The 10,776-nt window shown below is 34.9% G+C and overlaps 1 protein-coding gene across 3 annotated transcripts; it reads right to left on the reverse strand.

The window, feature by feature from the left end:
• Positions 1-7,539: 7,539 nt before the first annotated feature.
• On the reverse strand, positions 7,540-10,437 carry LOC105961617 (AT-hook motif nuclear-localized protein 10). Of its 3 annotated transcripts, none has more exons than XM_012985851.2 (6): positions 9,918-10,437; positions 9,772-9,824; positions 8,769-8,900; positions 8,548-8,682; positions 8,190-8,453; positions 7,540-7,926 (listed from the first exon to the last, which is right to left on the reverse strand). In XM_012985851.2, exons 1-5 carry the CDS (start codon positions 10,204-10,206, stop codon positions 8,202-8,204), a joined length of 861 nt encoding a protein of 286 aa, XP_012841305.2. In that variant the 5' UTR covers positions 10,207-10,437; the 3' UTR covers positions 7,540-7,926; positions 8,190-8,201. The 3 variants fall into 3 exon arrangements, with proteins under 3 accessions (XP_012841305.2, XP_012841304.2, XP_012841303.2); XM_012985850.2 differs by having other exon boundaries at positions 7,540-7,929; positions 9,918-10,421; XM_012985849.2 differs by lacking the exon at positions 7,540-7,926 and having other exon boundaries at positions 8,002-8,453; positions 9,918-10,421.
• Positions 10,438-10,776: the final 339 nt, after the last annotated feature.

A 10,776-nucleotide genomic window follows, 5' to 3' on the forward strand; every position in this document is an offset into this window, starting at 1 on the left:
TCCAGCCATACCTTTGTTGTGGAAGAAAACAACCAAAAATCGCGAAGAAAGTTGATGGTTTTTTTCGAGAGAAAGTGATTTGGGAATTTGATGGAAGAGAGGAGTGGAAAAATGAAGTAAAATTAAACCAGGTGAGTGGACGTTTATGTAACCTTGCGGAAACGGCCTCAATGCCAAAATCGTGAAAATTGACGGAGAAGGTTGCCTTGGGGCAATTGTACAAGTGTGGTGGGCGGGGGGGGAGGGGGGGTGGGGGGGGGGTGGCGTTGTAAATCGATGCAATTAAGAATATGAATGGATAAAGTGATTCGAGGTTAGAGTACAAGGAGAAAATGGAATTTGCCCATTTATATATATTTTATCTTCAAGTTACTGTAGTTATAATGATATTAATAAAATTAAAAATATTTCACAAATTAATTATTTTGATCTAAACAATAACATTACATGTATCACATCCTCCAAAGTTGAATGAAAATCAAATTGCAAAGCTAAACAAATCTACTTAATTTTGAATAATATATTATTTAAATATTGAAAGTATTTTGATAGCTACGTATGATAGTGAGATAGTGAATATTAATAAGAAATTAAAAATTACTCTAATCCACTCAAAATAAACATTAGTTAAAGTATCTGGTGACAATTTTATAAATATGAAAACATACGTTATTAATAATAAAAAAAATTATTTAAAGTTTACAGTAGCTTAAGAATTATGTGAGATACTGCAAAAAAATATCAAAAAGTAATTTGTAATATCAATGATTGCATACCATTTAACTTAACATTGTATGTTAATCCGTACTTTATTTAGCACCTCAAATTTTAGGATCATTTATCTAATATAATAAGTTGTTGAATTATTTTTTCAGTTTTATCTATTTATTTTTATGTTAATTGTTTTTTTTCTTTGTTCTCTTCAATATTTAAATGATTGAATATTGACAAACTAAAATATATCATAAATAAATTATTTGAGCTAAATGATGATTAAAATATAGTTAAATAATATCTTATTAGAAAACTGCTGAATGTACTTTAATATGAATAAAATATGTTTTTAAACTTCAAATTATTTTAATAGTTATAATAGAAATAAAATATTAAAAAACACTTTGAATATGAAAATTGTTACTTGTATAATTAACCTTTGAATGAAATATTAACAAAATTTCGTCATTGTCCTTTGATTTTTATAAATCCTAAAATATATATAGGGATAATTTTGTCCCTACATAAAATGGAAGAAACGGTCCTAGCATTCCTCGTTTTATAGATAGTATAGATAATTTGTTTTCTCGCTCAGGGATCTTGGAGGGCCAGCGTCGGGCCATGCTTGCCACTGTAGTTTTGCATGTAAACTAGCTAGCTATCAACTGATCAAGCCTATTTGATTTCGAGACCACCTTCATTCTTCGGAGAACACATCATCTTCTAACGAACCCAATGATACCAAGCTTGTCCTTTGGAGCTCCATTAAAAAAAAAACCATCAACTGCTCAATTTTTTAATCACACTTTTGGGAATGTTAACGCATACCATAAGATAAATCGAAATCATAGTGAGGGATTTATTTGAGAAGAGTCACTTTGCCTCCAAAAAGCAACTTCGCCTTCCACCTAACCAACTTGGCTCGCACAATTAGCTACTAATTAAGCTCTCATTAGTGTTCTCCCTTAGATCACTCATTTGATATGCCCAAACTATGTCAGAGGAAGGTTTATATATTTAATCATGTTGTCCCGTTCAATTGCAATATGCATGTGGGTAGCGTATTGTAGACGCATAAAATTAATTAATTGGTTAATTAAATTGGCCAATTAAATTGTGTCTAAATTAAATTATAATTTATCTTGCAAAATAAGTTATGGAGATAATTATCAATTAATTATTGGCCAATAAGATTATTTCTTCTCTTCCAAGTTATAAGAGATAAATATCAATTTAAAGAGAGTCAATCAAATCGCGCCACGTCATCAAGTAGAATTTAAGTAGGACTCTTATTCCACCATTATAAATAGAGACCCTCCCTACACAATTCAAGACACAACTCAAGAAGAAGAAAAACCGTAGGAGAAAATTCTCTCTACAATATTCAAGTCGTTCTTCAACAAATTCAAGGCGTTCTTCATCAAATCGAGGGCGTTCTTCAACAAATCAAGATCGAAGGAAGATTGAAGGGCCAAATCCATCAAGAACTCCAAGATCTTCAAGTCAAAACCCGTCAAAGTTCAACAAATCAAGATCGAAGGAAGATTGAAGGGTCAAATCCATCAAAAATTCCAAGATCTTCAAGTCAAAACCCGTCAAAGTTCAGTGTTCGATCCGAGATTCAAGTCGCAAGACCCTTGGAAGACGTTATTCAAATCCATCCGGAGAAGATCAAGTTAACAACATGACTCCGAAATTCAAAGTCAAACGCATATTGTTCTTGAGAGAAGAATCAGATGATTAAATTAGAGTTTGTAACCCGCCAATATTTTATTTTAATCTAATAAATTATCTTTGTGCAAGTTTTTCTTGTTTGTCTAAATCACAGATAAGAATTTGTTGCTACAAATTTTGGCACGCCCGGTGGGACATCTCTACCTCTCATCTCTTCTCTCTCTCTCGAAGATCCTCAAAGTGTTTCAGTGATTGCTCTACGTTCGCAATGAAGACTGTTACTTCGGATTCATCAAGTGTGGGCTTAGTTACAAGGAGTATAGCTAAGAAGTTGGAAGCATCCTCCAAGACTAGCTCGACGCCCCAAACCGTTCAGAAAGGCTTACCACCTCTTGTCAACACAAGCGTAGACGTGGAAGGCTCAAAACGAGAGATTTCACAGCCCACGCCTCATTCAACATCAAGCTACTCAGTGATGGCAGCCGTCATGACAACAAACGCTACAACTATGGAAGAGCAAATTACAAGTTTGGCCAAGGCTATTGAGGGACTCACAAAGCACGTTCAACAACAAGATTCTCAAATTGCCAAGTTGATTGACAAGATGGACAAAACCGATGATAGTCAAGCTGTGGATCAGATAGAGGCTCAAGACGTTGCGACATCCACAAAGCAACAATCAGTTGAAAACGAGAAGGCCCCAACTCAAGAACTTCAAGTTTCTTCCGAATGGCTGATTCATATAGATCAAGTGATGACAATGATCAGTGAAACCATCAAAGACAAGTTGGAAGGAAGCTCTAAGTCGTCGTCAACCTATATCAAGCCCTACACACCAAGGGTTGATGATCTAAAGATGCCAATGGGCTATATACCTCCAAAGTTTCAACAATTTGACGGCAAAGGCAACCCCAAGCAACATGTGGCACACTTCGTGGAGACTTGCAATGACGCCGGAACGTACGGAGATCACCTCGTCAAGCAGTTCGTCCGATCGCTCAAAGACAATGCGTTTGATTAGTACATTGGTTTGGGGGCAAATTCCATTGATAGTTGGAAGCACTTAGAGGAAGAATTTCTCAACCGCTTTTACAGCACTCGAAGAACAGTCAACATGATTGAGCTCACCAATTCTCGCCAATGGAAGAAGGAACCTGTCATCGACTACATTAATCGTTGGAGAAATTTGAGTCTTAATTGCAAGGATCGACTGCATGAGACATCAGCTATTGAACTGTGCATCCAAGGAATGCAATGGGGACTCCGATATATCCTTCAAGGAATTCAACCTAAAAGGTTTGAAGAGTTGGCCACTCGAGCACATGATATGGAATTGAGCATACTGCAAATGAAGTCGAAGAACATTCATTCCAAAAGTCGTATCATCTCAAAGAAGAACATGTTGAAGAAGAACAAGAAGATCATGAGGATGGGGGCAAGTCTTTTGAAGAAACAACATCCTATGCAATATGACAAGTCCAAATCAACTGAAGCACTCCTTGATACGAGTTTAAAAGGTCTACAAGTCCAAATCAAGTGAAATACTCCTTGACACGAGTTTAAAAGGTCTACAAGTCCAAATCAAGTGAAACACTCCTTGACACGAGTTTCAAAGGTCTACATGTCCAAATCAAATCAAGCACTCCTTGACACGAGTTTAAAAGTTCTACATGTCCGAATCAAATGAAATACTCCTTGACACGAGTTTAAAAGGTCTACATGTCCAAATCAAACGAAGTACTCATTGACACGAGTTTAAAAGGTCTAGCTACATGCCCAAATCAAACAAAGTAGTCATTGTCACGAGTTTAAAAGGTCTACATGTCCAAAACAAACGAAGTACTCCTTGACATGAGTTTAAAATGTCAACATATCCAAATCAAACCAATGCTCCTTGATATGAGCATAAACTATCTATATATCCAAATCAAGTCAAGGCTCCTTGATACGAGCATAAACTATCTACATATTCGAATCAAGTCAAGGCTCCTTGATACGAGCATAAACTATCTATATATCTAAATCAAGTCAAGGCTCCTTGATACGAGTATAAACTATCTATACATATCAAGTCAAGACTCATTGATACGAGCATAAACTATCTATATATCCAAATCAAGTCAAGGCTCCTCGATACGAGCATAAACTATCTATATATCGAAATCAAGTCAAGGCCCCTTGATACGAGTATAATCTATCTACAAATTCAAGTCAAATGCTCCTTCAGTACGAGTTTAAACGGCAAATGTTTCTCCTTGTCCACATGAGTATAAATTGTGCACGACATCCCTTAAAAGGATATATTTTGAACTACGTTATGACTTGATCCCTTTATAGGGTACGTAGGCAACTTAGAATCTCTCTAAGTTCAGTCATGATTTCAAAAGATATGTGTGCTTTGCTAGATCAAGCTGCAATTGAAGTTGAGCAATTATCGAGACTCATTCACTCCAAGATGCATTGTCCGTGAACAAGTCTCGAGGGGGAATTTGTAGACGCATAAAATTAATTAATTGGTTAATTAAATTGGCCAATTAAATTGTGTTTAAATTAAATTATAATTTATCTTGCAAAATAAGTTATGGAGATAATTATCAATTAATTATTGGCCAATAAGATTATTTCTTCTCTTCCAAGTTATAAGAGATAAATATCAATTTAAAGAGAGTCAATCAAATCGCGCCACGTCATCAAGTAGAATTTAAGTAGGACTCTTATTCCACCATTATAAATAGAGACCCTCCCTACACAATTCAAGACACAACTCAAGAAGAAGAAAAACCGTAGGAGAAAATTCTCTCTACAATATTCAAGTCGTTCTTCAACAAATTCAAGGCGTTCTTCATCAAATCGAGGGCGTTCTTCAACAAATCAAGATCGAAGGAAGATTGAAGGGCCAAATCCATCAAGAACTCCAAGATCTTCAAGTCAAAACCCGTCAAAGTTCAACAAATCAAGATCGAAGGAAGATTGAAGGGTCAAATCCATCAAAAACTCCAAGATCTTCAAGTCAAAACCCGTCAAAGTTCAGTGTTCGATCCGAGATTCAAGTCGCAAGACCCTTGGAAGACGTTATTCAAATCTATCCAGAGAAGATCAACTCAACAACATGACTCCGAAATTCAAAGTCAAACGCATATTGTTCTTGAGAGAAGAATCAGAGGATTAAATTAGAGTTTGTAACCCGCCAATATTTTATTTTAATCTAATAAATTATCTTTGTGCAAGTTTTTCTTGTTTGTCTAAATCGCAGATAAGAATTTGTTGCTACACGTATTTTCCCATATATAACCCATTCTTTTGTAGTTTAACTTTTTGCCCAAAATATTGTTCATATAATGTAACAACCCGACGACGCCTTATAACCATTTATAAACAACAAATTATCATGTGTATAAGAAGAGATCATGAGAGATAGAAAAAACATGTCGACCCACTTTGTATTGAAGAATATAATCATCCACAATTCTTTTTCTTCAAATTATGCGAGATTTGTTGCGCCAAAATGAATAATATTTGAGATAGATGATCACCTTGCTTAAGAGTGTAATCTTCCGACACTATCACCATTGATTTTGAACAAATACCAATTATCGAAATGCTTCTACGTGATGGATGAGAAAAACCAAACCCTTGTGAAGAAATCGCCACTCTAATCGATCGTACGCTTTAGCCATGTCTAGCTAAGCTTGGAAATAATATTTCCTCCACATACCTTCCGATCTAAGTCCCGAATCATCTCTTGAGCTAGCAAAAATATATTGTGCGGATTGCAAGAGGAGATATGACTAGCTCTAGAGAGAGAGTTAGGACTTGATTGAGATCCATAACATGAATAGATTTCTTGGAGCTAAATTATGAGACATACATATATATCATTTTCTATTATTATATCTATTTATTTATTATATTTTTTTCACAAATATAAGAACTTGAGTATCATACTATTATTGCAGGTATTCAGTCTTGGAGTGGGAAAGCTTTTGGAAAAGAATCAATTCTGGTGGTACGGTGGTCAAAAAAACTGGGGCGATCGCACGTAAATAAATATTTGATAAACATAAACTACAATGATTAGACAAAGAGAGGCTACTCATTATATTGGTAGCTTTCATTCCAAATTAATTGTATATACATAATTACCCATCAATTTAATAAAATAAAAAGAAAAACAACTAGTACTATTAAATTAGTATTTGAATTTGAATTTGAAGAAGAAATAAGAAGGTTTGAAGCAAACTAAATGATGGCCATGCACCCAAGCACATCTTAATTAACCAACATCCTCCATCATAATATGTATATTTTATTATGTATATATGTTGAGAGCGAGGTTAATTAATAATTAAAATTAGAAAAGAGAGCATACGACGTATAGGTAGAGTTGTCAAGTGGAGGATGCATATGTGGTACATCTTCAAAGCTCCAATCTCTTCTCATGCCGCTACTCCTCACCAACCTCGGTGTTGGCGTAGTTGGCGCCGACATTGATAACGATGATGATGCTGACGATGATGACCTACTATTACTTTTTTCATTTAATAAATAATCAATTTGATGATGATGATGCTGATGATCAACTTCTTTCTTCGATAATCGACTTCTCATTCTCTCATGAAAATTGGGTTTCTGTGCCAAATTACCAGACCAACTTCTCTCCACTTTCCTCATATATATCTTTAAATTTGATTTCTTCTTCTTCTTCTTCTTCGCATTCTCTAACGTTAACAATTCACCACCAACTTCCCCCATGATTGCACTTTCTTCAGAATAATATTCCATCTACGAACGTTTGTGTTGTGAATTTTGATGATTATTATGATTTTAGTTAGTTGGTTGGTTGGTGGGTTGACAATAATGGCAACAAATTACTACGCGTTCATCTATCTAACTTATATATCATTAATAACACTAATACTAAAATTAGAGATATATTGGAAAAATTATCTATGTTACACTTAACGTGGGGCTAACGCCTTCCATGCGATCGTATTCTCATATTCCTATTCAATGATACCACAACTCCGATAAGAAAGCTTCACCACAAGTACGCTTAACCATTCCTTTCTGCTACTCCCTTCCCTACTCTTCGCTTTTTCGTCCTATTGTTATAGACTAACAATAAAGATGCTTCAATTATATCAATAAATATACACAATTACTAAAATACTCTTTATCTTTAATTGTTTCTCAACTAATTATCTTTCAATTCATTAATAGCGACAAATAGCAAAATTTCAAAAAGAAAAAAAAAAAAAAACAATTAAATTTTCATTTGAGTCTTAAAAGTGATAAATAATTTGGACCAAAAAAAAAAATAAACTTGTCCAAAACGAGACAAAGGCTTCAGAAAGGGGGTTGGGATAAAACAATTTTGAGCATTAAGCTAGGGATCATAACTGTAGCTAGGTTGAGTTTGACATGGAATCTTCACTACACTTTGATTTGCAGGTTTGAATCTTTATCTTGTGGCTCATTAAACCAGAGCAAAAAGAGAATCAACAAGTCTTTCTTCGGTTTTCTTTCTTCCATTAAGATCTGCTGTCAATAATTTGTTGACGGAATTCTCAGTGGAAGCATACAACTTGTTTTAGAAGTCAGTTAGACACATAATTTACAATTTGAAGGCCCAAAAATTAGCAACAAAAGAACACAATGTTTTCATGTTCGGAATGACATATTTCATGAAGCTAGGAAGTGAATAAAACTAGAAGATTGAAATACGCAATTGAGGATCTAAGGAAAGTATTGAAATTGGAATAAAAAGAATGATATGGTGTAGTTAGCAAGCTACGTTTTACCTTGTCAAGTGACTAATTAGGAAGCATATGGATTGCATTTGGCCAAGCCAAAGTTGAATAAGTCGGCAGAATAATGGCAGAATTAGGATTAATTGGTTGTTGTTGTTGTTGTTGACTATTGTCATCATTCGACTCAGTTGAACCACCTGGAGACCCAAAATTAAACATGCTGTTTTGACGAATAGTACTGCTCCTCGTATTAGTAGCACCACTACAAATATACTTTGCCTTTTTCCCATCTGCGATGAAGCTGCCTACCACAACCTGCAAGGCAACACAACCAAACAGACCACCGTCACTATGATGATGACGTCATGGTGATGATGTCATGCTTATACAAAGAAAGAATACTACTAACCTGGACTTGTGAGGCTGCTTTAAGCAACCCAGCAACTCCACCACCCAATACCATACCATCTGAACCCGCCAAAGACACACTAAGACCACCACCACCACTTGTACTTCCCGACAAGCATATTATCTCAAATTGCCCCTGTTCCATTTTTTCACTTCAATATCAATACATACATACATACATTCGTACATACATGTGTAAAAATCAAAATTGACAAAAGAAACCTCATATGTTACAGTTCCACCAGACATGGATGCTTGTCTAAGTGTAACATTGCTGATTGTACCATTAGCTGATAGTATGCAAACCGTCCTACATCCTTGCTTTGAGAATGCCATTATTTTTGAAGCTACATCCTGCAAACCACCACCCAATTTTTTTTAACCAAATCAAACCACATCAATATTTTTGTGGTTTGTCAGATACAATTTTTAGTTCTTCAAGATTCAATAACAGTCATACTTGCATGTTGACTCAGCCTTTACTGCAACACCGAGCATTTAAAACACTTGTTGTAACAATCAACTATTTGACATTAATGTAACATACTAAATTGATACAAGCAATGTAGCAGCAATATTGCAAAAAATCCTAGGTTGACAATCACAATCTAATTGTTCTCTACTAAACAACTTATTACTCATACTTCATTATTTTTACCAAACAGCATATATGAGAATAAGTTACATATCCTCGACTCCATTACCAGAGGCAAAATGTCTTCATATTTTCCTCCGAACATGCGAATATGCACAACCAAACCATTTATTCATGGAATTACAAGTAATAATTATTCATTCAAGAAATTAACAAGTCTTTCATGAAAAAAAGAAGAAAATCGAGTAAGCTCCAATTCTTATACCGATAAGCATAATGTTAAGGAGTCAAAGTTATTAATCGAGTAATTAATATATGTTGACTAAAAAAATTTCACAAAAAAGACAACGTGAGCGAGCCGATTGTGGGTAGCCCCATGAAATGAATATGATATTATAATAATAATTGCAGTGCATCAGGCTCTCATAACAAATTGAATCAAGTTCCTTCCAAGATCTATTATAATAGTGGATTCAACTGATTCTACAAGTACATGTTACAAAGAAGAAATGGATTATTTAATGGATTAAAAGAAATAACCAAAAAACCATTAATAATAATAATAATAATAATAATAGTATTCATTTAATGCACCAAAAATAACAAAGATACTAGTACTTTTGAACTAACCTCACCGGCATTAACTGTAATTACATGAGGCGTGAAACCAACTCCAGGTACTCCTGCTTATTAACCCAAAATTAAATTAAATGAATAAAAAAATAAATCTTCATTTGAAAAATAATGAACATAAGAAGAAGAAGAAAAAAGAAAACCTAGAGAATTCAACTGCTTTTTGACAGAACCAGGAGGCCTGCCACGTAGACGCTTGGCTGCTGTTGGGGTTTCGGAGACCCCAATGCACTTTCTAGGCCTACCCCTTTTTTTCCTCGACGGCTCTCCGCCACCGCCACCGCCACCGCCGCCGTCAGACTGAAGATGATCCACTGTTTTCTGGCCAGACATAGAGTTATTAAAGGGGAACCCATGGTTTTGCTGCTGCATCATATTCATGGTGTTAGGGTTTATAGACAGATTTTGTTGGGATTGAGAGTGCGAGGCCATAACTACACCGTGATTATTATTATTGACGGTGGTGGTGGTGGTGGTGGTGTGGCAGATGGAGAATCAGCTTTATTATTATTTTTTCTTTTTCAAATCGAATAAATAAATTCAATTTTGGGGGATTTCTGGGGTTTATAAAATATTAGGGTTTTATGATCGATCTTCTTTTCCCCAATCAAACTTTGGGCTTTTCTTGTATGTAGATTTAGTTTACCGATTCACCAAAATCTCTTGTTTATTTTCTATGTAGCTAAATTAATAAATAATTTTCTTTCCAAATTATAAAGGTTTAATATCACTTGCAGCCCCTTTTAATTACTCAAGTTACAGATTCATCCCCTCTTACTCGAAAAACTGCTCAAACTCAAACCCCTCTTATTAGATTATTTCGCTTTGGGCTTAATATTTTTACCAAATTATTTTACCAACCCCTCCGCCCTACCAAATCATATCAATTGTCTATCAAAATATTTCTATTGAATGATTATCCTACCATACCGTCTACCATACCGTATTGTTACCGTAATATTTTAGTAGGGCAACGGTGCTCAATATTATTGAAATGGTATT

The sequence above is a fragment of the Erythranthe guttata genome, chromosome 1, assembly GCF_056151865.1.
Source record: "Erythranthe guttata isolate IM_541 chromosome 1, IM_541, whole genome shotgun sequence".
In the NCBI taxonomy this organism is placed as follows: domain Eukaryota; kingdom Viridiplantae; phylum Streptophyta; class Magnoliopsida; order Lamiales; family Phrymaceae; genus Erythranthe; species Erythranthe guttata.

Coding starts and splice junctions, on each gene's coding strand:
- LOC105961617 (XM_012985851.2), bottom strand. CDS start 10,206: ATGGCCTCGCACTCTCAATCCCAACAAAATCTGTCTATAAACCCTAAC. Junction 9,825..9,917: donor AAAGCAGTTGAATTCTCTAG/GTTTTCTTTTTT, acceptor GTTAATAAGCAG/GAGTACCTGGAGTTGGTTTC. Junction 8,683..8,768: donor GTGGAACTGTAACATATGAG/GTTTCTTTTGTC, acceptor AAAATGGAACAG/GGGCAATTTGAGATAATATG.